The sequence below is a fragment of the Pristiophorus japonicus genome, chromosome 1 (assembly GCF_044704955.1).
Source record: "Pristiophorus japonicus isolate sPriJap1 chromosome 1, sPriJap1.hap1, whole genome shotgun sequence".
In the NCBI taxonomy this organism is placed as follows: Eukaryota; Metazoa; Chordata; class Chondrichthyes; family Pristiophoridae; genus Pristiophorus; species Pristiophorus japonicus.
Genome location: NC_091977.1, coordinates 480,744,621 through 480,771,070, shown reverse-complemented (window position 1 = coordinate 480,771,070; position 26,450 = coordinate 480,744,621). Strand labels below are relative to the sequence as shown.

The window sequence follows — 26,450 nt, the reverse complement described above, 5'->3', positions numbered from 1 at the left end:
TCATCTCTAGTTTATGTAGGATAGAATGTGGGAGGCTAGCCAGGAATGCATTGGAATATTCAAGTCTAGGAGGTAACAAAGGCATAGATGAGGGCTTCAGCATCAGATGAGCTGAATCAAGGGCGAAGATGGGCAATGTTACGAAGGTGGAAATTGGCGGTCTTCGTTATGCTGCGGATATGTGGTCGAAAGCGTATTTCAGGATCAAATATGACACCAAGGTTGTGAACAGTCTGGTTCAGATTCAGACAGAAGTTGGGGAGAGGGATGGAGTCAGTGGCTGGGGAACGGAGTTTGTGGCAGGGACCGAAAACAATGGCTTCGGTCTTCCCAATATTCAATTGGAGAAAATTTCTGCTCATCCTGAACTGCTCATCCAGAACTTACGCACCCATCCCTGATTTCTGTCAAAGTTATGGGGCTGAATGTCCGAGGAAATTCCTGAAGGTTCCCTCCCCCCCCCACCCCACTCCCCACCCTCACCCCCACCCACATGGAGTCTATGTTGCAAATCAAGTTGCATGTTTGCTGGCATTTTCTCATACAAAGGTAGTGGAAATCTGGAACTCTCTCCTCCAAAAGGTAGTAGATGTTGGATCATTTGAAATTTTGAAGATTAAGACTGATAGATTTTTGGGGGGTAAGGGCATCAAAGGATATGGAGCAAAGATGAGTAAATGGAGTTGAGTTACAGATCAGTCATGATCTCACTGAATGGTGAAACAGACTTGAGGGGCTGAACATCCTACTTCTGTTCCTATGATATGCCAGCTGAATTTGCCTACTTATGATTTTTCTCAATTCACGATCAGCTTCCTCATGAATATAAAATGTCTCACATCTGAGGGAGCAAAAAAGGACTTGTCATAAGTCTGATTCCATAAAAAGCATACATTTGAATAACAAAGTGATTTGTGGAAGAGTCTGTTGAAAGAAAGAATTTAGGTTGCACCTGATCACATCACTCAGAAATGTCTCAAAGTACTTCACATAAAATTAATAATTTTCAAGTTTTATGTAAGCAAACACAGCAGCAAGATATGACAAACAATAGTGAATGGCCAGTTAATCTGTTTTGGTTGAGAGAGGAATATTAACCAAGAACACTACCTGCTCTTCTTCAAACAATGCCAGGAGATATTTAACTCCCATCTGAGCAAGTAGCCAGATTCCAAGTTGTCTTATCTGAAGGACCACACTAATAATACAGCTCTCTCTCAGTACCGCACTGGAGTGCCAGGCTAGATTATAAGCTCAAGTCCTGGCGTAGCACTTGAACCCATAACCTTCTGACGTAAAGGCAGGAGTCAAGTGACACATTGAGATAAAAGAATCATGATGTGAGGGGGAGGAGAGAATAACCCTACGTGGCAAATGTACGATATTTAACAAATAATAATCCAAATAAATTAATTTTCATTCTCAAGTTTTTACAAAATGGAAACTCTTTACCTGTTGGTTTCTCATCCAAGTCCACTGCTTCTGACAGCTTAATCTCTTCTTGGCTTTTATCCCCTCCTGCTGGGCTTTCAGATGTAGTAGCATGCTTTGAGAAGGTTTCTCGGTCCTGATGTCCTAAAGTCAGTTTAAATGATGGGGAGGATGCAATAGCAGAAAAGCAGTCGTTAGCCAGTTCAGGACAGGTTGCGGAGGGAGATATATCTGGGGAGGAAATATCTACAACGGAACGGATGGGCGTAGGAGCAAAACCGAATTCTGTCATTGAAAATGCAGAAGGAATGTTACTCAATGTAGCATGAGGACATGCAAGAGATCTATCTGGAGCACTGCGAGATACATCGAGCAATGTGTTGAATGCTGGTGTCTCTGCCAGTGAATGACCAATGGTGGAGAGATGCTCGGAATGATGTGAATTACCCAATCTTTTATCCTGAGTGTTGTCACCACTCACATCAAGCGAAGCACGGTGAAAAGTGTCAACCTTTTCTTCTCCATCACTACCCACTAGGCAAGCAGGATTTTCATCTTGAGGTGGTGTCTCCAATGATGCACTATTGTCTTTTGTGTTATAATACAATCGTTCGTTATTCTGTGTAACCACAAAAGCATCAGGTACAGTCTGGTTTACATCTGAACTGGAATGAGAGTCCACTTCTAAATCAGGAACAGCTTGGGTACATGACGAACTCAATACTTCAGACTCATGGTGTTGACATGAATCCAACCTATGATTGGGTGGACATTTGCCTACCTTTCCTTCTTCCAAATCTGCAGACACCTTCATCGAGAAATCTCTCCGTACTACCTCACATTTTAAAGCAACCTCATCAGCCTTATAGTCCTGAATGGTATGTTGTGCTATTTGACAGACAGAAGGGATGGATGAAGCTATGCAAACTGGCTCTGATGAAAGGACTGGGTGATCACAGATCTCAACACCTTCTGACCTGGAACCACCTGATGTTAAGTTATTGGATTCATCAGTGGAAAGGTTATTGGATTCATCAGTAGAAAGATCAAGTCCAGCTTCTGGCGTGAACTCTGAAACTTTAGATGGTGACATTGTCTCATAAATCTCCACTTCTGATTCCATTTTCTCAGCTAAAATGTGGCTTCTTTCATCGCCTGGGCTTTCTGCTTCAAACTCTGACCCAGCTTGCGTTACAAACGTCACATTTTGTTGCACGACATCAGTGGTCCCTGTGTGATCATCAGTAGTTTCTTGTTTGAATAACTCTGTAACATCGTCAGTCAAGCTTTTTGAACCCTTCAGACACTCATCGGTTAATCCTTGTGTAGACTCTGACAATGCCGAGGTAGAAGGACTCAATCCTCTCGCAGAAACGGAGATCTCCAAATTGCAATAAAAAGATTTTGATTCCGTTTCACAAACTTCCTGTTGATGATCATTCACGGTTAAAGTTGGGTTTGGGAGTTCAGGTTGATTATTGATGTTTCTTTGTTCCAAGTATAAATCCTCCACTTGGCCAAAGCTGTGCCCTGGTGATTTCCCTGAGAGTTCTGTATGACAGGAATCAATACTTGGTACAGAGTCAAGGAGATTTAGTCGATCAGCATTACTGGTTTGGGGGATATTTGGAATCTTGTCACGCCCGCCTTCCACTTCTGATAGTAGGCTGATGACCTTCAACTGACAAGCATCATCTCTCAGCTGGGTATCAGGCAGTTTCGTTTCACCATCACTTGTTGATGGTGTCTTTGCAACTTCTAATGTACTTTTATCACCTCCTAGTGGAACACTGAAGGAATCTACTTGACCAGCATTATCTCTTGGATACTTATCCAAGTTCACTATTGTGCTTACATTGTTTCCTAGTGTTGAATCAGACATATTTAATTTCCCACCATCTGTAGCTTGTGAATCATCTAAAGCATTGTCTGTTGATGCACTATCTCCTAACATCGAGTCCACCATCTCAAGTTTATAAGCATCACCTTCAGATGAGCTGTTAGAGAACTCTACTTCATCAGTAGAATTATGTGGTATGATATATGACACATTCAATATGCCTGCATCACTACTTTGTGACACATCGGTGAGTTTGTCTTCTTCATCTTCATCTAGGTTATCATTATCTTCTTCTGACGTAACAGCTATGATCTCCAAATTATAAGGCGCATCACCCGACAGAACATCGGGGACTTCTGTTTGATCCCTATCATTTCCTGGTACTGTATCCATGACCTCTGATTTACAAGCATCATCTCCTGATAATATATTAGAGAGCTTGGTTTGATCCACATCTGTTACTTCACTAGAATCATGTTGCAATAGACTACCAGACTTCTCCATCTGGGAACCATGATCTCCTGAAATCTCTGATGCCCCAGTAGATTTTCTTAGGAGGGTATCTGAATATTGAGCAGCATCGCTGATCTGTGAATCATCTAGCAGCTTATCTTGACATATCACTGTACCATTAGCCTCTGATTTACATGCATCATCTCCTGGTAGAGTGTCACAGACCTTCACTTGACTAGCCTCCACTATTGGCAGAGTGTCCATATCTTCAAACTTGCTAGTTTCATCTCCTAGTAGGATGTCACAGACCTTCACTTGACTAATCTCCTCTACTGGCAGAGCATCCAGATCTTCAGATTTGTCAGCATCATCTCCTGGCAGGATGTTGAAGAACTCCACTTGTTCATCAACATCTACAGCCATGTCTACCATCGCTGCTTTGTAATCATTATCTTCTGGTAAAATGACTTCAACTGCACTGTCACCCATTATTGTACTGAGAACTTCTAACTTGTCAATATTGCTTCCTGAGTAGCAGTTCAAAGGTTCCACCTGTTCACTAACATTGCTTATCGTCATGTCTGTGGCCTCTGATTTACAAGCATACCCATCTGGTAAAGTATCAGATATTTCTACTTGATTGCCGTCATCTTCTAGCATTATTATAGCAATCCCTAATTGGCTAGCATCATCTCCTGGTCGGCTGTTGGAGAGCTTCAATTGATCATCATAATCTCCTTGCTGCTTGTCTAAGGCCACTAATGTAGGAACTCTACATCCTGAGGTGATACCTGAAATGTCTAAATTGTCTGCATCATCACCTTCTGAAGCATCTCCTGATACTGTATGTATGGTCTTTATTTGAAAAGAATCATCTTCGGATACAATATTCAAGACTTCCATTTGTCCGCCCGCATATGCTGCTGCCAAATCTATGACAGTAGCTTTACAAACATCATCTTCTGGTAAGATGGGAGAAACTTCTACTTGATTATCATCTCCTGTCACTTTGACTTCACTTTCTAATTTGCCAGCATCATCTCCAGGTTGGATATTGGTTAGTTCCAACAGTCCACCAAAATCTCCAACCAACATATCTGGGATCTCTGACTTTAAAGCATGATCTTCTGGTAATGCATTTGACACCTCCGATTTCCTACCGTCATCTCTAAATATTGTGTCTATAGCCCTTGACTTAACAGAATAATCTTCTGACTTACTGCTAGAGAGCTCTATTTGATAACTACCATCTTTTAGCATTTGGTTTAAGAATTTATCGACAGTATTCCCTGGTGATAATTCTAAAAGACTCAATTGGTTGGTGTCATTGTCCGGTAAGCCATTTAAGGGCTCTGCTTGATCATTACTCTCTTTTGGTAGTGCATCTAAATCCTCTAACTTACCAGCATCAGAGAATTCCACCTTCCCATCAGTATCTTCAATTAGTGTACCTGGAAGTTCAATCTGATTATCACCCTCTTCTGGTAGAGCTTGTGTGTGTGTTAAAGGATGAGTGTCAGCTTGCAAAATGGAGCTCAAGACCTTTAATTGGCTAGCAGCATTTCCAGTCTGAATGTCCAAAGGCTCTGTAGGATCAAAGCATTCTTGTGACAAGGGGACCGAACACTTCACATGATCATTCCTTGATAAAGAGTCTGAACTTAACTCAGAACCTGACAAGTTAGATTGATCAATGCCAACTTTTGGTTTAGCATCAATATGTTCTTGGCTGACAACAGGATAAACTCTATGGTCTCTTGTTCCATCTTCATCCTGTTGAATTCCAAATTTTTGATTTGATTTGTCCAGCAATGGTTCTGAGTAGCTAGACTCAGACCTGCTGACCAGTTGCTGAGATGATCCTGAAGACCTGTCACTCAGTGTATCTTCCAATGAGGTCATGTCCTGTTGAGAACTCGCATGTAGAGAAGGGCTGGTTTCACCAATAGGATTATAAATCTCAAAGACATCTGTAGATTCAGGACCTTGAACTGAGGGCATGTGTTCAGGCAAGTCTGGTTCACTGCTCATGTCATAATCTTCTGTTTCTGATGAGGAAGAACTCTTCCATGATAGTGGTATTGGTCTACTTGTACAAACTTGCAACTCTTCACATGCCGAGCCCCCCTTCTCTGAAGCGTCTGCCGGAACTATGTTCATCATCTCCTTCTGTTCAATGTTGAGAGGTTCACTATGTTGCTCCTCCAAATTATTTTCTTCAGGGTTTCTTTTCGGTGCTCCAACTGTTTGTTCAGTACTTGTTAAATGTGAAAGGTTATTGAGCCCAGGACTTGTTTCAGACTGGCATGTTACAGGCAAGGAGCAAGATACTTTCTCGTTTGCCGCAACGTTTTCATCCAAGCTCTCGGTACTGGTTCCATAATGAGGCAGTGGCATGTCCCTGAAACCCAATGCAATTACATTTTTACTTCCCATAGCTGGTCTAATTTCAGGTAATGTTTCCAGGAACTCTTGAGCTTTTTGTGCATAAGGAGAGACACCATGCTCTTGGACAATATTTTCCTCCGCAGGAACTAATTTAGAACAAGGAGCCCTTGATGTGAGACCTGCTCCATGAATATCTATAATTTGTGATCCACAGAGAGAGGACGCCCCAGCAGTGTTTACGTTGGCTGAATCCGATTGGAAAGGATTGATGCAGGGAAATGTTTTTGCGTCTTCAAGTTTTGGGTCAACACAAGTAGGCTGATTGTCAGTTTTCACACAGGCTGACACCAAATCCTTGCTGATATTGTTACTGATGTTGGTAGAATCTGTAGCTTTCTCAATGGCATATTGACCACCATCACATGGTTTTTGTGTGCTGAAGATGAAGTTGTTGCTTTCGGAATTTGATTCACTTGAGCTGATATTGGGAGCATCAGCATCACTGGCCAGATCAACAGGCAAATTCAAGGGCATCTCAGAATTGGGCCCTTTGCTCTTACCATCTTTGGGCCATGCACTGACCATTCGATAGTGGTAATCATCAAATTTATTCATCCCTTCAGGTAAATCAGAAGCCAATTCAAAGTCAAGTTCGTCTCTATTGTGATCCTCAGTGGGATTGGTATTTTCCAACTGGGAAGTGAGGTTTGTTTTATTTGATTCTGTTGGGGAGAGCTCCTTTGCAACCAGAGATGCGGTCATTGTCTCACCACAGCTATCTGATTGGATCTGTCCAAAGTTGGGGAGTGATTCCAGCTCTGGTAATTGCCTTTCACATGATGCCAGTTCATGCGTCATTTCTTCGAAGGCTGACAATCCAGATGACAGATCTTCACTGTCTGAATCAGTTGAACATGTCTCACTCTCTTCAACCTCTACCATCTCTGAAAGACTATTTTTTGTAGACTCAATCAATGATGTTTGTTGAGACTCATCTGGCACACTGAGGAAAGGCAGTGAAATGCATTTATCTTCCGACAATGCATCAGTTTGTAAACTATATGTCTGTAATGGAGAAGCTGTAATGCAAGTTGAAGCTTGCTGTTGTACGACTTCCGCAATGAATGATTGTGCTTCATCTTTACTGTCAACAGCTGTGCCCTTTGGTTCTTTCCTCCAATTCTTTTGAGTTTCCATTCCAGCACTAGGTGGTTCTTCTTCATTACCAACAGAGTTGGATTTCCCTGTCTGCAATGATGCTATGTTACACGATGTCATACTTGTAGCACAGTAGGCCACATGTGCTCCAGAGTCTGACGAGGAGGCTGACGAAGACATTTCCATCTCACTCTCACTCCCCGAATCTACGGATTCACCCTTTGGTCCTTCGATGTGTACTTCAGTAACTCCAGAGAACAGGACGTAGTGCTCTGCAGCAATTTTTTCATCCTCTCCATCAAGAGATGCGGAAGTAGAAGATTCTGAAGTGGTATCTTGAAATGCAAAGGATTCATCAACTCCTGCAGTGATAGAGGTCTCAGACAGTGAATAAAGAAATGACACAGAACTGTCTTCATCTTCATCTCCAACATCATCAGCATGATCACGGTCATTGGTATCACCACTGTCATCACCACTCTCAACGTTTTCCTGTTCTGTTGCAGTTTGGGGCACTACAGACAATGAAGTAACTTCAATAGACTCTGCCTCGAAAATAATGCTGCCTCTAAAAGATAGCAATGACGCAGGCACCATTCTCTCATTATCAAGACCCATACCAACAACTTCATATGGAGATTGGAGCAACAGCGCAGTCCCCATTTCAGGACTGCTTGCTGTGTCTGACACTTCAGATGAACAGGCAACTTGTATGGAGCTGTACATCCCACTGGATGGTTGACCACTTGGAATGCAAGCTGCAGAAGCTCGTGGCACAGATCCTTCATGCTCACCTTCTGCTACAAGGAAACCATCATAATCAGGACTGATAAGAGCATTGGAAATTTCCTTGAATGATTCATCCAACAACAGATCGAGTCGGCAGGAGATTGAAGTTTCAAGTTTCATATCAGATTCCTTCTCTGTATTTAGTTCCATGCTCCTTTCTTCATTGAAAGAATCAGCATAATCTTCAGCCAGCTCCTCAGAAGAAGCAAGAGGAGCATAAGTAGTGCAATCGTCACAATGTTTGCTATAAGCATATTGGTCCTTGACTGTCTCAGTGGTGAGCAAATAGTTATGTGTTGCGCAAATTGTGCTATCGCCTGAGTCATTTGACCCATGATTGATACCCATGTCTACCTTTGATACATATTTGAACTCTGAAGTCAGGTTCCTATTTTTTGTTTCGTAACAAGTAATATTGTCAAGTGATTCAATTGGTATTGTGCTTTCTTCCTCCATCTGATCTCGAATGGGTTCAGCCTCATGCTGCCCAGTACCTTCATCAACCTCTGTGCTTACTTTGGACATACCTAACCCTATTAGATCATCTTCATTACTAGGCACAATAACTATTTCTCTTGGGCCTTTTTCAGCATTTTCACAATTTGATTCACCACCATTGGATGATCTGTATTCCCTACTATATTTTGACTCTGAATTATCTTCCACCTGAGGAATAAATATTGGATGGAAGGCCTCTTCAGGTTTTCCATCTGAAGTGATTGTACCGCACTTGTCCTCGGTTGTTGCATTTTGTGTCATTGTTTGTGAGCTCCACAATTCTTTACTAATGTCACAATCTGTAATGTATGTTTGTTGATTCATATCATTTCCCTCAATGAACCCTGGTCCTACACTGGAAATGTCCTGATCTTTAAGATTTATATATTCCTGTCCATTTTCATCATCATCCTCTTCATTGGTTTCAGGATTTTCATTATCAAATGCTAAAGAAGCAAGGTCATCCTGCGTTTCAGTAAGGCATCTTTCAGTTGACTCTTCCATAGAGGTCCAAGTCTCCTCATCCATTATGCCAAAAGGAGCATCAGCAAGAGGCAGCACTTGGTCGGACTGCTCTTCATTGAGTTCCTCTGCAAAAGCGGACAATGATTCTACGTAACAGGCAGACACTTCCATCGTTTCAACTTCCGCCAGTAAGTTTGGGGAGCATGATGGGGAAGTGTTCGGGGTGCCTGATGATGTCCAGCTACTTCCGTCTGCAGTTCTGTAAGATCCTGAGGGAGAGGTCGGTGGAGAACAGATGCTTTCGCTGCCCTCACTCTCCAGGGCTTCAATGGGCTCCTCGTGTAAGCCAGTTTTCAAATAAGAAAAATATTTCTGTGCACTGCATACCGTCTTTACTGGAGTCGATGGTGCGGTGAAGAAAAGATCTGGATCGGTACCACACACGTGGTCCACCGCACTGGGAGACATGAGCAATTCTTTGGTGGGTTCCGAATAACACAAAGGCATATCGCTGTGTCCAATGGTTGTAACTTGATCCTGAGTTTCTGAAGATTCAGTCTTCGCGTTTTCAGCCCTTGATTTCACAGTCGGCAAGTGGAGAGGACCAATAACTGCAGGCAGGTCGGCCCCTGCGGCTGAAATGGCCTGGAATTGCAGTGTTAGTGAGGCCTCGGTGCCATTGGGAGGGAGGCCGGCAGAGCAGAGTGTTTCTACAAGAGGGGTTGGGTTTTCATTGTCTGCTTGAGGTGAACCTCGGCCCATTTCTACACCGGCAATGGCCTGCTCAGTGAAGGGCAACTCAACCGGGGTGTCCGTTTCGGAGTCGGACTGATCCTGCTCCCCCTCCCTCTCCAAACCGACCATCTCTGCCTCGGGGTCTACTTTGGTATCCATTAGTTGCGTGTCTCCATCTGGCTCCTCCCTGGATCTGGTGTGCCTCTCCGAAATGGCGCTCACCTCCGCCTCCCGCAGCGCCACGCTTGCACCGGGCTCCCAGCTGGCCCGGGTTGTGTCTGCGGCAGAGTCGGCGGTGGCTGCCGGACCGTCCACCGGGTGCCTACTTCTTACCACAGCTTCCAGCTTGGCTCTCCCCGAGCCAGCGTCGGCACCGAGAAGTTGTGCGTCATCAACGGTGCTTAGTGCAAACGTGTCCGCCCTCTCTCCATCCACGTACTCTCTGTGCTTGGCCACCTGGCCTTGGTTTTCCGACTGGCTTTCCTGGGCGCCAGGCGCCACGGAAGGCGACTCGGGGTACGAGTTATCGGTGTCCGTGTCGCAACTTGCTCCTTCGGGCTGAGGTCGGGCGCCCTCGTCAGCCGGACCTTTCCCGCCCAAGTTTTCGGCCGCTTCCCTGCCGCGATCCAACGCGGGGCTGGCGGTCGGCAGCTCGCTCTGCTCGATCCCCGTAGACCACGGCGAGCCGCCGGCGAGCGGCATCAGGTACGAGGAGTCAGCTGTTGGGGAGGCTTGGGGTGAAGCTGGCTCTTTAGGGGTGAGCATGCTGCGAGAAGAGCCACAGGAAGCATCAGGGGAAATGTCTGCAGATTTAACAAAAAGAAAAAGCAGATGGATTGCAAATAGAGCAGAAATGGGAAAAAAAGGGAAAAAGGTGGAGAGCAAAATAGTCAAGAATTAGTATTCTCATTAGATTTTAAGTTCACTTCATAGAATCTTGCATTACAGGAGTCCATTCATCCCATCATATCTGTGCCAGCTCTTTAAAAGAGTTATCTAAGTAGTCCCACTCCTCCTGGTTCACTAGGTTGATTTCTGGAGATGAGGGGGTTGACTTATGAAGATAGGTTGAGTAGGTTGGGCCAATACATATTAGAGTTCAGAAGAGTGGGAGTTGATCTTATCGAAACATATAAGATAATGAGGGCTGGACAAGATGGATGCAGTGAGTATATTTCTACTCATGGGGGAAACTAAAACTAGGGGGCATAGTCTCAGAATAAGGGGCCATCCATTTAAAACTGAGATAAGGCAAAATTTCTTCTGAGGGTTGTACATCTGTGCAATTCACTGCCCCAGCAAGCTGTGGAGGCTGGGTCTTTGAATTTATTTAAGGCTAGGATAGACAGATTTTTGCACGATAAGGGAATAAGGGGTTATGGGGAGTGGGCAGGGAAGTGGAACGGAGTCCATGATCAGATCAGCCATGATCATCTTAAATAGCAGAGCAGGCCCGAGAGGTCAAATGGCCTACTCCTGCTCCTATTTCTTGTGCTCTTTCCCCATAGCCCTGCAATTATTTTCCTTTTTAGATATATATCTAATTCCCTTTTGAAAGTTATTATTGAATCTGCTTCCACTATGCATTTTTAACCTTGGTTTTGAGAGTCGTCTCTCACACTTTGTATGGAGCAGCAACAAGTCATGATTGGTTCTCTTTCTATAAGGTGTTCAGTCATTTCCTGTTGTTTTGTTTGATAATCTGCCCTCTCCCCAAGGAGGGGAGTCAAGCAGCAGCCAATGTGGAAAAACTTCCAACAATGGTAATTAGCCTCTAAATTTGCTCAGGATGTGAATAATTAGACTAATTCACAATAGGGAGGAGCTCAGCAATGGCCTTAAAGGGGCAAGCCAGGTTAGTAACTAAGCAGATAACCAGTGAGCAATGCCATGTGACACTGGATAGTTTCCTATTAAAAGCACTTTAATAGTGTAAAATCATACAGCACAGAAGGAGGCCATTTGGCCCATCGTGCCTATGCTGGCTTTTTGACAGAGCTATCCAATTAGTTCCATGCTAGCCCTGCAAATTTTTGCTTTTCAACAACATATTATATAGCGCCTTTAACGTAATAAAACGTCCCAAGGCACTTCACAGGAGGAGTGTTATTAAAAAAATTGACACCGAGCCATATAAGGTGGTGTTAGGGCAGATGACCAAAAGTTGGTTCTCTTTCTATAAAGGCATGGATGAGGGTTTCAGCAGCAGATAAGTTGAGGTAAGGGCAGAGACGGGCAATGTTACAGAGTTGGAAATGGGCGGTCTTAGTGGTGGAACAGATACGAGGTAGGAAGCTCAAATCATGGTGAAATATGACACCAAGGTTGTGAACAGACTTATAACATAAGAACATAAGAATTAGGAACAGGAGTAGGCCATCTAGCCCCTCGAGCCTGCTCCGCCATTCAACAAGATCACGGTTGATCTGCCCGTGGACTCAGCTCCACTTACCCGCCCGCTCCCCGTAACCCTTAATTGCCTTATTGGTTAAAAATCTATCTATCTGTGATTTGAATACTTTCAATGAGCTAGCCTCAACTACTTCCTTGGGCAGAGAATTCCGCAGATTCGCAACCCTCTCGGAGAAGAAATTCCTTCTCAACTCGGTTTTAAATTGGCTCCCCCGTATTTTGAGGCTGTGCCCCCTAGTTCTAGTCTCCCCGTCAGACTTGGTCAGCCTTAGTAAGTTGCCGGGGAGAGAAATCAAATCAGTGGAAAGGGAATGGAGTTTGTGCCGTGAACCGAAGATAATGGCTTCAGTCTTCCTGATATTTAGTTGGAGGAGATTTCTACTCATCCGGACAAGCAGTCTGATAGTATAGAGACATTGAAGGGTTCGAGAGAGGGGGAGGACAGGTAGAGCTGGGTATCATCAGCATACATGTGAAAACTCATGTCGTGTTGCCAGATGATGCCATCAAAGGGCAGCATGTAAATGAGAAATAGGAGGGGACCAAGGACAGATCTTGGGGGACACCAGAGGTAACAGTACGGGATCAAGAGAAGCCATTGAAGGTGAATTTACAGTTAATTCTGGAAAGATGGAAATGAATCCCGGTGGGTGCAGTCCCATCCAGCTGGACGACGGTGCAGAATCGTTGAAGCAGAATTTTGTGGTCAACTGTGTCAAAGGCTGCAGGCAAGTCGAGAAGGGATAGATTACCTTTGTCGCAGTCAATTAGGATGTAATTTGTGACCTTGGTAAGTGCAGTTTCAGTACTGTGGCAGGGGCGGAAGCCTGATAAGAACGTAAGAAATAGGAGCAGGAGTTTGGTCCCTCGAGCCTGCTCCGCCATTCAATAAGATCATGGCTGATCTGATCCTGGCCTCAACTCCACTTCCCTGCCCGCTCCCCATAGCCCTTGACTCCCTGATCATACAAAAATCTGTCTATCTCCATCTTGAATATATTCAAAGACCAGCCTCCACAGCTCTCTGGGGTAGAGAATTCCAAAGATTCACGACCCTCTGAGAGAAGAAATTCCTCCTCATTTCTGTTTTAAATGGGCGACCCTTTATTCTGAAACTATGGCCCTAGTTTTAGATTCCCCTATGAGGGTAAACATCCTCTCTGCATCTACCCTGTCAAGCCCCCTCAGAATCTTGTATGTTTCATTAAGATCTTCTAAACTCCAAGGACTATAGGCTCAACCTTTCTTCATATGACAACCCCTTCATCTCAGAAATCAACCTCGTGAACCTTCTTGGAACTGCCTACAATGCAAGTATATCCTTCCTTAAACAAGGAGACCCAAACAGTACGCAGTACTCTAGGGGCACGACTTTGGTGGACTGCCCAATTCTCAGCGGTCTCGCGGTGGTCGGTCAATCTTCACCGCCCGGTACCACTGGGGCGGAGTGTTGGCAACATTGCTCCAGGTGGTCCTGAGCGGTGTGACAGCAGAGTGCGATGGACGGTCTGCTCCAGCGGTGCAGGGTAAGTTGTCTGGGACTCTGGACTCTTCGGGTCTCGAGTTCTGCGCACGTTCCATTGACATCCGTTCCCCGCCCACCCCTCCACCCCCGAGAAGAGCAGTCCGGAGGCCAGAGAATGCCGATGTCAGATCGCAGGTATGTGTCTCCAGGTAAGTTTAGATTTTAATTATTTTGTGCAGTGTTTTTGATTTATTTATTACACTTATATTTATTTATTTTTGCGTTTTTCGGGGGGGGGGGGCGTGTAGAATACATCTCTTGGGGTGGGATTAGATCTCTTTGGGGGGTGGGGGTGATTAGATCTCTCTGCGGGGTGGAGGTGATTAGATCTCTCTTGGGGGGGCGGCATTTAATCTCTGGGGGGGGGCTGGATCTCATGGAGGGGGAATTAGATCTCTGGGGGGGCTGGATCTGTTGGGGGGGGATTCAATCTCTGGGGGGAGGACTAGATCACTGGGGTGGTGGGGGAGAGAAATAGATCGCTGGGGGGATGAATAGATTGCTGCGGGGGGGCGGTGGGGAGGAACATTGTAGTTTACATACCATCGGCATAAAACCACCTCTTTTTAGACAGTGTGCAGCTCTGGTGGTATGTCGGCAGTATGCTACCAATGTTGAACTGTTGGGCAGTCTGCAGGGTGCTCCATGTGGGCGGACGGTATGCATACCGCTCGGTGGTATGTCGCTGATAAATTTCTCGCTGGGCGGTATGTAGGTATTTTTTGATCAATTTCACAATTTTGGGCAGTATGTTAGCGGTCCACAGGCAGTATGCGATGGTATGTCCACCAATTTCGGCCCCTAGATGTGGTCTTACCAATGCGCTGTACTTTTATACTCCATTCCCCTACTTTTAAACTCCATCCCCTTGCAATAAAGGCCAACATTCCATTTGCCTTCCTGATTACTTGCTGTACCTGCATGTTAACTTTTTGTGTCTCATGTACAAGAACCCCCAGATCCCTCTGTACTACAGCATTTTGTAATCGCTCCCTTTTTAAATAATAATTTGCTTTTTTATTTCTCCTACCAAAGTAGACAATCTCACATTTTCCCACATTATAGTCCATCTGCCAAATTTTTGCCCACTCACTTAGCCTATCTATATCCCTTTGTAGAGTCTTTGTGTCCTCCTCACAACTTGCTTTCCCATCTATCTTTCTATCATCAGCAAATTTGGTTACGTTACACTCAGTCCCTTCATCTAAGTCATTTACTATAAATTGTAAATAGTTGAGGCCCCAGCACTGATCCCTGTGACACCCCAGTAGTTACAGTTTGCAAACTTGAAAATGATCCATTTATCCCGACTCTGTTAGCCAATCCTCGATCCACACTATTATAATGGCCCTAAAATTCCGATGTCTCGGGTCCGTAAGAAGTTCCTATGGTCCCAAGAAGGCATCGGAAAAGCCGGTTTTCAGCGCGCAATGCGCATGCGCTGGAAACCGACATTTCCGGTCTGTCAAGTTTTTGGTCTTGACAGATGGCCGCATCTCGGGAGCTAGAACACTTGCAGGGTAAGATTTCCGATATTTACAAATATCTTGCCCTGCAAATGTCCTTTAAAATCCTGTGCCTGAAAGAGCAGGCGTATAGCCTACTTTTACAGGCGCAAGTGGTTAAAAATGCACATACAAATAAAAAATAAAGTTACAAAAGCACTTTTTATGTTTAAAAACCCTCCCCACTACAGTAAGTTTATTTTAAGTGTTAATAAAAAAAAAATTTTTTTAAGTCAGATAACTTTTTTTTTTATACCAACTTTAATTTAAATGGATGTTAATTGTGTACTTTATTTTCAATTTTTTATTGGTTTTTAAGTGTTTGGAGGGGGGGTGGGTGTTTCTCATTCATAGCAATAGGAGTTCCATACTTACGGAACTCCTATTACTATGAATGAGAAACTATACTGTACCTGATTGGCTGCTGTCACTAGATCCCGACCTGGGCACGTCCCCACATGCACGAGCTGCGTGCGAAGTCATCGCTAGGCCTCAGGCTCGGAATTTCGGACAGTCGCAGCAGCAGCAGGTAAGTGAGTATCTTTTTGCTTTTTTTAGGTCGTTTCCCCGCGGGAAGAGGTCGAGCGGAATTTCAGGGCCAATATCCCCCACTTATCTTGTGCAGTAATTTTTGTGTGGCACCTTATTGAATGCCTTCTGGAACTCCAAATATACGACATCAGCTGGTTCTCCTTCAACCACTCTGCTCGTTACATCCTCAAAGAACTCCAGCAAATTTGTCAAACATGATTTCCCTTTCATAGACCCATGCTGACTCTGCTCAATTGCATTATGATTTTCTAAATGTCCTACTATTACTTCCTTAATGATGGACTCCAGCATTTTCCCAATGACAGATGTTAGGCTAACTGGTCTATAGTTTCCGGCTTTCTGTCTCCCTCCTTTCTTAAATAGGGGTGTAACATTTGCGGTTTTCCAGTCCACTGGGACCTCTCCAGAATTCAGGGAATTTTCGTAGATTACAACCAATGCATCCACTATCCCCACAGCCACTTCTTTTAAGACCCGAGGATGCAGGTCCAGGGGACTTGTCCACCTTTAGTCCCATTAGTTTGCCTAGTGTTTTATCTCCAGTGATAGTTATTGTTTTAAGTTCTGCCCCGTCCGACCCCCCCCCCCCACCTGCAATAGTTCCTTAATTATCAATTATTGGGATATTTTGAGTGTCTTCAACCATGAAGACCAATACAAAATATTTTTTCAAACTATCTGCCATTTTCCTGTTTCCCATTATTAATTCTCCAGTTTCATCCTCTAAGGGATGGAGGGATTCAATCAAGGAGTTCGGGGAAAGATGGGCACGGATTTAAGAGGCGATAACACATTCAAGAACTATGGAAAGGAAAGGGAGGTTGGAGATTAGGCAATAGTTTGCAAGACGGAAGGGTCAAGGGTTGTTTTGAGGAGAGGGCTGATGACTGCTGGTTTGAAGGAACATAAGAAATAGGAACAGGAGTAGGCCATGCGGCCCCTCGAGCCTGCTCCGCCAGTTAATGCGATCATGGCTGATTTGATCATGGACTCAGGTCCACTTCCCTGCCCACTTCCCATAACCCCTTATCCCCTAATCGTTTAAGAAACTGTCTATTTCTGTCTTAAATTTATTCAATGTCCCGGCTTCCACAGCTCTCTGAGGCAGCGAATTCCACAGATTTACAACCCTCTGAGAGAAGAAATTTCTCCTCATCTCAGTATTAAATGGGCGGCCCCTTATTTTAAGATTATGCCCTCTAGTTCTAGTCTCCCCCATCTGTGGAAACATCCTCTCTGCATCCACCTTGTCAAGCCCCCTCATAATCTTATATGTTTTGATAAGATCACCTCTCATTCTTCTGAATTCCAATGAGTAGAGGCCCAACTTACTCAACCTTTCCTCATAAGTCAACCCCCTCATCTCCAGAATCAAACTAGTGAACCTTCTCTGAACTGCCTCCAAAGCAAGTATATCCTTTTGGAAATATGGGAACCAAAACTGCATGCAGTATTCCAGGTGTGGCCTCACCAATACCCCGTATAGCTATAGCAAGACTTCCCTGCTTTTATACTCCATACTCTTTGCAATAAAGACCAAGATTCCATTGGCCTTCCTGATCACTTGCTGCACCTGCATACTATCCTTTTGTGTTTCATGCACAAGTACCCCCAGGTCCCGCTGTACTGCAGCACTTTGCAATCTTTCTCCATTTAAATAATAACTTGCTCTTGATTTTTTTCTGCCAAAGTGCATGACCTCACACTTTCCAACAGTATATTCCATCTTTTAGCCCACTCACTTGGCCTGTCTATGTCCTTTTGCAGATTTTTTGTGTCCTCCTCACACATTGCTTTTCCTCCCATCTTTCAGAAAAGGAAAGGGGGACAATACCTGAAGAGAGAGAACCATTAACAATATCTGCTAACAAGGGAGCCAGGAAGCAAAGTTGGGTTGTCAACAATTTGGTAGGAATGGGATCAAGAGAGCAGGAGGTCATCATTGATAAATGAGCTTTGAAAGGGCAAGAGGGGAGATAGGAGCGAAATTAGAGAAAAATGCAAACTTAGGGTTAGGGCAGGGGGAAACCGAGAGGAAGTAAGGTCTGGTGAGTTAGGAGAAGGGAGGGAATTTAAAGCAGAAGCAGCTGAACGGATGTTGTCGATCTTTTTAACAAAGAAGTCAATGAGCTCCTCACATTTATTGTTGGATAGTTGGGAATTAGAAAGTGCAGTGGTAAAGGACTTCAGGGAGAGTTTCTTCCTGGGGTGGATATGAAAAGAAGTGTATTTAGGAGGGGGAAGGGGAATATGGGTAGAGAGTGATACAATAAAATGGTCAGAAATTGCCTTATCAGTGATGGTTACACAGGGGATAGCGAAGCCACATGATATGATAAGATTGAGGAGGTGGCCGTGCATATGGGTGGGGAAGTTGACATGCATGTAGAAATTAAGGGAGGAAAGGAGGGCAGTGAACTCAGAGGAGATGGAGCAAGACAAGTTGTGATGGAAGTTGAAATCACCGAGGATGAGAAGTCGCTTGGTACAGAGGCAGAGGGAGGAAAGCAGAGAAGATATCTCATTGAGAAAATTGGTGGTATTTGGGTGGGTGGTACAGAATAAGGAGGCAGCATGGGCCAGCCCACACTGTGATATGTGTGGCGCATTAGGTCCGTGCAGCAGAGCAGGTCTCCAGTCGTCTTGGGTAATCCTTGCCACTGGACCAGGACCAAGACCTAGCTCTGTCAAGCCCGTGTGGTGGCTGGTGTGCAACGGCCATCACACGTTAAAAAAATCCACACACTGGCATCTTCCACCCTTCAGGATGTAGTTCAGGACCTGGAATATTAGGTCCTTCATTGGAACACCCTGTGAACTTATCCTCTTTTGGCGTGGAAGCAAGTCATCCTCGATACGATGGACTGCCTATGATGATGACAGAACAAGGATTTTAAAAGAGAGGCGTGAGGGGTGGAACAAGATGAGATGCTCAATATATATTTCAAGTATATATCCTTTCGAAAGTTACTATTGAATTTGCTTCAGGCAGTGCAATCCAAATCATAACAACTCACTGTATTAAAGAAATTCTTCTCATCTCCCTCTCCTAATTTTACCAATTATCTTAAATTTGTGTCCTCTGTTTATCAGCCCTTCTGCCACTGGAAACAGTTTCTCCCTATCTACTCTATCAAAAGCTTTCATGAGTTTCAACACTTCTATTATATCTCCCTTTAACCTCTCTGCTCCAGGGTGAACAATCTCAGCATCTCTAGTCTCGCCACATAATTGAAATCCTTCATCTCTAGTATCATTCTGGTAAATCTCTTCTGCACCCTTTTCATTTCAACTGCAATCATGTACCCGACTGTAAATACTGTATTATATCATAGAATCTTACAACACAGAAGATCATTCGGCCCATTGTGCCAAAGAGTTAGTAGCACTAAAAATATTATTTTTAATTAAGAAACCTAGATGAATAATAGCTATTGCCCACAATACAACATCACCAGCATCTAGGGGATTCAATTGTAAGGGGAAGATTTAGGCTTTTCTGCGGCCGCAACCGAGACTCCAGGATGATATGTTGCCTCCCTGGTGCAAGGGTCAAGGATGTCTCAGAGCGGGTGCAGGACATTTTGAAAAGGGAGGGTGAACAGCCAGTTGTCGTGGTACATATAGGTACCAATGACATAGGTAAAAAACGGGATGAGGTCCTACGAGGCAAATTTAGGGAGCTAGGAGCTAAATTTAAAAAGTAGGACCTCAAAAGTAGTAATCTCAGGATTGCTACTAGTGCCATGTGCTAGTCAGAGTAGGAATCGCATGATAGCTCAGATGAATACGTGGCTTGAGCAGTGGTGCAGAAGGGAGGGATTCAAATTCCTGGGACATTGGAACCGGTTCTGGGGGAGGTGGGACCAGTACAAACCGGACGGTCTGCAACTGGGCAGGACTGGAACCAATGTCCTAGGGTGAGTGTTTGCTAGTGCTGTTGGGGAGGAGTTAAACTAATATGGCAGGGGGAAGGGAACCGATGCAGGGAGACAGAGGGAAATAAAAAGGAGGCAGAAGCAAAATATAGAAAGGAGAATAGTAAAATTGGAGAGCAGTGAAACCCAAGGCAAAAAACAAAAAGGGCCACATTACAGCAAAATTCTAAAGGGGCAAAGTGTGTTAAAAAAACAAGCCTGAAGGCTCTGTGCCTCAATGTGAGGAGTATTCGGAATAAGGTGGGTGAATTAACTGCAGCTAGCAGTTAATGGATACGATGTGATTGGCATCACGGAGACATGGCTCCAGGGGGACCAAGGCTGGGAACTCAACATTCAAGGATATTCAGCATTTAGGAAGGATAGACAGAAAGGAAAAGGAGGCGGGGTGGCGTTGCTCGTTAAAGATGAAATCAATGCAATAGTAAGGAAGGACATTAACCTGGATAATGTGGAATCGGTATGGGTGGAGCTGCGGAATTCCAAAGGGCAAAAAACGCTAGTGGGTGTTGTGTATAGACCACCAAATAGTAGTAGTGAGGTTGGGGATAGCATCAAACAAGAAATAAGGGATGTGTGCAATAAAAGTACAGCAGTAATCATGGGTGACTTTAATCTACACATTGAATGGGCTAACCTATCTGTAGCAATGCGCTGGAGGAGGATTTCCTGGAGTGTATTAGGGATGGATTTCTAGAACAATATGTCGAGGAACCAACTAGAGGGCTGGCCATCCTAGACTGGGTGATGTGTAATGAAAAAGGACTAATTAGCAATCTTGTTGTGCGAGGCCCCTTGGGGAAAGAGTGACCATAATATGGTAGAATTCTTTATTAAGATGGAGAGTGACAAAGTTAATTCGGAAACTAGGGTCCTGAACTTAAGGAAAGGTTACTTCGATGATATGAGGCGTGAATTGGCTAGAATAGACTGGCAAACGATATTAAAAGGGTTGACGGTGGATAAGCAATGGCAAACATTTAAAGATCACATGGATGAACTTCAGCAAATGTACATCCCTGTCTGGAGTAAAAATAAAACTGGGAAGGTGGCTCAACCATGGCTAACAAAGGAAATTAAGGATAGTGTTAAAGCCAAGGAAGAGGCATATAAATTGGCTAGAAAAAGCAATAAACCTGAGGACTAGGAGAAATTTAGAATTCAACAGAGGAGGACTAAGGGTTTAATTCAGAGGGGGAAAATAGAGTACGAGAGGAAGCTTGCAGGGAATATAAAAACTGACTGCAAAAGCTTCTATAAATATGTGAAGAGAAAAAGATTAGTAAAGACAAACATAGGCCCCTTGCAGTCAGAGTCAGGTGAAATTATAATGGGGAACAAAGAAATGGCAGACCAATTGTACCAATACTTCGGTTCTGTCTTCACGAAGGAAGATACAAATAACCTTCCGAAGGTACTAGGGGATAGTGGTTCTAGTGAGAAGGAGGAACTGAAGGATATCCTTATCAGGCGGGAAATTGTGTTAGGGAAATTGATGGGATTGAAGGCCGATAAATCCCCGGGGCCTGATAGTCTGCATCCCAGAGTGCTCAAGGAAGTGACCCTAGAAATAGTGGATGCATTGGTGATCATTTTCCAACAGTCTATCGACTCTGGATCAGTTCCCATGGACTGGAGGGTAGCTAATGTAACACCACTTTTTAAAAAAGGAGGGAGAGAGAAAACAGGTAAATATAGACCGGTTAGCTTGACATCAGTAGTGGGGAAAATGTTGGAATCGATCATGAAGGACGAAATAGCAGCCTAATCCCACCTTCCAGTACTAGGTCCGTAGCCCTGTAGGTCACGGCTCTTTAAGTACTTTTTAAATTTGATGAGGGTTTCTGTCTCTGCTACCCTTTCAGGCAGTGAGTTCCAGATCCCTCCCCCACCCTCTGGGTGAAAATTGTTTTCCTCATCTCCCCTACTTTAAATCTATGCCCCTCTGCTAATGGAAATAAGTCTCCCTATCCACTCTATTAAGGGCCCTCATAATTTTATACACCCCATCTCAATTAAATCTTCCCTCAGCCTCCTCTGTTCCAAAGAAAACACCTGCCTATCCAATCTTTCCTCACAACTAAAATGTTCCAGTCCTGTGGTATTTTGTGGTATATATCAATGACTTGGACTTGAATGTTGGGGGTATGATTAAGAAGTTTGCAGATGACACTAAAATAGACTGTGGTTGATAATGAAGAAGAAAGCTGCGGACTGCAGGAAGATATCAATGTACTAGTGGTGGGCATAACAGTGGCAAATGGAATTCAATCCGGATAAGTGTGAGGTAATGCATTTGAGGAAGTCTTAACAAGGCAAGGGAATATACATTAAATGGTACGACACTGAAAAGTGCAGAGGAACAAAGGGATCTTGGAGTGCAGGTCCACAGATCCCTGAAGGTAGCAGGCCAGGTAGATAAGGCATTTGGAATACTTGCCTTTATTAGTCGAGGCATGGAATACAAGAGCAAGGATGCTATGCTTGAACTGTATAAAACACTGGTTAAGCTGCAGCTGGAGTACTGTGTACAGTTCTGGTCACCCATCACAGGAAAGATGTGATTGCACTGGAAAGGGTGCAGAGGAGCTTTACAAGCATGTTCCCTGAACTGGAGAATTTTGGCTATGAGGAAAGATTGAAGATGCTGGGTATGTTTTCTTTGGAACAGAGGAGCCTGAGGGGAGACCTGATTGAGGTGTATAAAATTATAAGGGGCCTGGATAGAGTGGATAGGAAGGACCTGTTTCTCTTGGCAGAGGAGTCCACAACCAGGGGACATAGATTTAAAGTAATTGGGGGGAGGTATAGAGGAGCTATGAGGGGAAATTTCTTTGCAGAGAGGGTGGTGGGGGTCTGGAACTCATTGCCTGAAAGGGTGGCAGAGACAGAGATTTTTAAAATACTTGGATGTGTACTTAGTGCCGTACCCTACAGGGCTACGGGCCAAGAGATGGAAAGTGGGATTACGCTGGATAGCTCTTGGTCGGCCGGTGCAGACACGATGGGCCGAAATGGCCTCCTTCCATGCTATAAATTTCTATGATTCTATGAACACCCTCGTAAATCTTCTCTGTACCCTTTCTAGTGCAATCACATCCTTCCTGTAATGTGATGATCAGAACTGTACCAGTATTCAAGCTGTGGCCTAACTAGTGTTGTATACAGTTCTTGCATAACTTCCCTGCTCTTGTATTCTATTCCTCGGCTAATAAAGGAAAGCATTCCGTATGCCTTTTTAACTACCTTATCGACCTGACCTGCATCACAGGGTATTAAAAGAGATGGCAGAAGTTATAGCAGATGCATTCATTATAATCTACCAAAATTCTCTGGACTCTGGGGAGGTACCAGTGGATTGGAAAGCAGCTAATGTAACGCCTCTGTTTAAAAAAGGGGGCAGACAAAAGGTAGGTAACTATAGGCCGGTTAGTTTAACATCTGTAGTGGGGAAAATGCTTGAAACTATCATTAAGGAAGAAATAGTGGGACATCTAGATAGGAATAGTGCAATCAAGCAGACGCAACATGGATTCATGAAGGGGAAATCATGTTTAACTAATTTACTGGAATTCTTTGAGGATATAATGAGCATGGTGGATAGAGGTGTACCGATGGATGTGGTGTATTTAGATTTCCAAAAGGCATTCGATAAAGTGCCACACAAAAGGTTACTGCAGAAGATAAAGGTACGCGGAGTCAGAGGAAATGTATTAGCATGGATAGAGAATTGGCTGGCTAACAGAAAACAGAGAGTCGGGATAAATGGATCCTTTTCGGGTTGGAAATCAGTGGTTAGTGGTGTGCCACAGGGATCGGTGCTGGGACCACAACTGTTTACAATATACATAGATGACCTGGAAGAGGGGACAGAGTGTAGTGTAACAAAATTTGCAGATGACACAAAGATTAGTGGGAAAGCGGGTTGTGTAGAGGACACAGAGAGGCTGCAAAGAGATTTAGATAGGTTAAGCGAATGGGCTAAGGTTTGGCAGATGGAATACAATGTCGGAAAGTGTGAGGTCATCCACCTTGGGAAAAAAAACAGTAAAAGGGAATATTATTTGAATGGGGAGAAATTACAACATGCTGTGGTGCAGAGGGACCTGGGGGTCCTTGTGCATGAAACTCTTTTTGGAGTTTATCTGCAAAACAAAAAACATTAAACCGTGCCACCCGCCCTGGATGACACAGCAGACATTTACAAGGCCCCCTTTTTTTTTTCTTTTTTTTGTGTTTTTTTTGGTGTTTTTCTTTTTTTGGGGTTTTTTTTTTGGGCGCTAAAATCACATTTTTTCCAGTGCCCCCTATAAAAGGGGAGGGGGACACAAAGCACCGGCAATTAAAACAAATTAAACTTTAAAACGTAAAATCAAATTAAAATTTGGTTGCCGGGCGTGATGATGCACTCCAGTCCCTCCGGTGCCCACCTCTCGTGGAAGGCCGCGAGCGTACCGGTGGACACCGCGTGCTCCATCTCCAAGGACACCCTGGACCGGATGTAAGAGCGGAAGAGAGGCAGGCAGTCAGGTTGAACGACCCCCTCGACCGCCCGCTGCCTGGACCGGCTGATGGCACCCTTGGCCGTGCCCAGGAGCAGTCCTACGAGGTCCTTGTGCATGAAACTCTGCATGAAACTCTTTTTGGAGTTCATCTGCAAAACAAAAAAACATTAAATGGTGCCACCCGACCTGGGTGACACTCCAGACATTTACAAGACCCTTTTTTTTTCCCCCTCTTTTTTTGTTTTTTTTTTGTTTTTCTTTTTTTGGTTTTTTTTTGGGCACTAAAATCACAATTTTCCCCAGTGCCCCCTATAAAAGGGAAGGGGGACACTAAAAGCACCGGCAATTAAAACAAATTAAACTTAAAAACGTAAAATCAAATTAAAATTTGGTTGCCGGGCGTGATGATGCACTCCAGTCCCTCCGGTGCCCACCTCTCGCGGAAGGCCGCGAGCGTACCGGTGGACACCGCGTGCTCCATCTCCAAGGACACCCTGGACCAGATGTAAGAGCGGAAGAGAGGCAGGCAGTCAGGTTGAACGACCCCCTCGACCGCCCGCTGCCTGGACCGGCTGATGGCACCCTTGGCCGTGCCCAGGAGCAGTCCTACGAGGTCCTTGTGCATGAAACTCTGCATGAAACTCTTTTGAGTTAAACTGCAAAAACATAAAACATGTATCCGTGCCACCCGACCTGGATGACACACACAAGACATTTACAAGGCCCCTTTTTTATTTATTTTTTTTTGTGGTTTTTTTTTTTGGGGCACTAAAATCAAATTTTTCCTTTTTCCAGTGCCCCCTATAAAAGGAGAGGGGGACACTAAAAGCACCGGCAATTAAAACAAATTAAACTTTAAAACGTAAAATCAAATTAAAATTTGGTTGCCGGGCGTGATGATGCACTCCAGTCCCTCCGGTGCCCACCTCTCGCGGAAGGCCGCGAGCGTACCGGTGGACACCGCGTGCTCCATCTCCAAGGACACCCTGGACCGGATGTAAGAGCGGAAGAGAGGCAGGCAGTCAGGTTGAACGACCCCCTCGACCGCCCGCTGCCTGGACCGGCTGATGGCACCCTTGGCCGTGCCCAGGAGCAGTCCTACGAGGTCCTTGTGCATGAAACTCTGCATGAATCCCAAAAAGCTAGTTTGCAGGTGCAGCAGGTAATCAGGAAGGCGAATGGAATGTTGGCCTTCATTGCGAGAGGGATGGAGTACAAAAGCAGGGAGGTCCTGCTGCAACTGTATAGGGTATTGGTGAGGCTCCACCTGGAGTACTGCGTGCAGTTTTTGTCACCTTACTTAAGGAAGGATATACTAGCTTTCGAGGGGGTACAGAGACGATTCACTAGGCTGATTCCGGAGATGAGGGGGTTACCTTATGATGATAGATTGAGTAGACTGGGTCTTTACTCGTTGGAGTTCGAAGGATGAGGGGTGATCTTATCGAAACATTTAAAATAATGAAAGGGATAGACAAGATAGAGGCAGAAAGGTTGTTTCCACTGGTCGGGGAGACTAGAACTAGGGGGCACAGCCTCAAATTACGGGGGAGCCAATTTAAAATCGAGTTGAGAAGGAATTTCTTCTCCCAGAGGGTTGCGAATCTGTGGAATTCTCTGCCCAAGGAAGCAGTTGAGGCGAGCTCATTGAATGTATTCAAGTCACAGATAGATAGATTTTTAACCAATAAGGGAATTAAGGGTTACGGGGAGCGGGCGGGTAAGTGGAGCTGAGTCCACGGCCAGATCAGCCATGATCTTGTTGAATGGCGGAGCAGACTCGAGGGGCTAGATGGCCTACTCCTGTTCCTAATTCTTATGTTCTTATGTTCTGCTACTTTTAAGGATACCTTCAAGGTCCTTCTGTTCCTCCACACCTCTCAGTATTCTCCCACTTATTGTGTATTCCCTTGCCTTGTTACACCTCCTCAAATACATTACCTCATACTTCTCCAGCTTGAATTCCATTCTCCACTTTTCTGCCCAATTGAGCAGTCGATCGATATCTTCCTGCAGTCTAAAGCTTTCCAATACTTTTTAAAAAAGGAGGGAGAGAGAAAACAGGGAATTATAGACCGGTCAGCCTGACATCGGTAGTGGGTAAGATGATGGAATCAATTATTAAGGATGTCATAGCAGTGCATTTGGAAAGAGGTGACATTATAGGTCCAAGTCAGCATGGATTTGTGAAAGGGAAATCATGCTTGACAAATCATCTGGAATTTTTTGAGGATGTTTCCAGTAGAGTGGACAAGG

At 44.5% G+C, this 26,450-nt stretch overlaps 1 protein-coding gene across 3 annotated transcripts in view; it reads right to left on the bottom strand.

The window, feature by feature from the left end:
- LOC139276769 (NAC-alpha domain-containing protein 1-like) overlaps nucleotides 1–26,450 on the bottom strand; it is a 97,340-nt gene that overhangs the window by 33,539 nt on the left and 37,351 nt on the right. For 2 of the 3 annotated variants that reach the window (XM_070894777.1, XM_070894783.1), the window contains one exon: nucleotides 1,453–10,560. In XM_070894777.1, the coding sequence (XP_070750878.1) occupies nucleotides 1,453–10,560 (9,108 nt within the window). The remainder of the gene's footprint in view (nucleotides 1–1,452; nucleotides 10,561–26,450) is intronic. The other variant, XM_070894790.1, reaches the window with a different exon arrangement.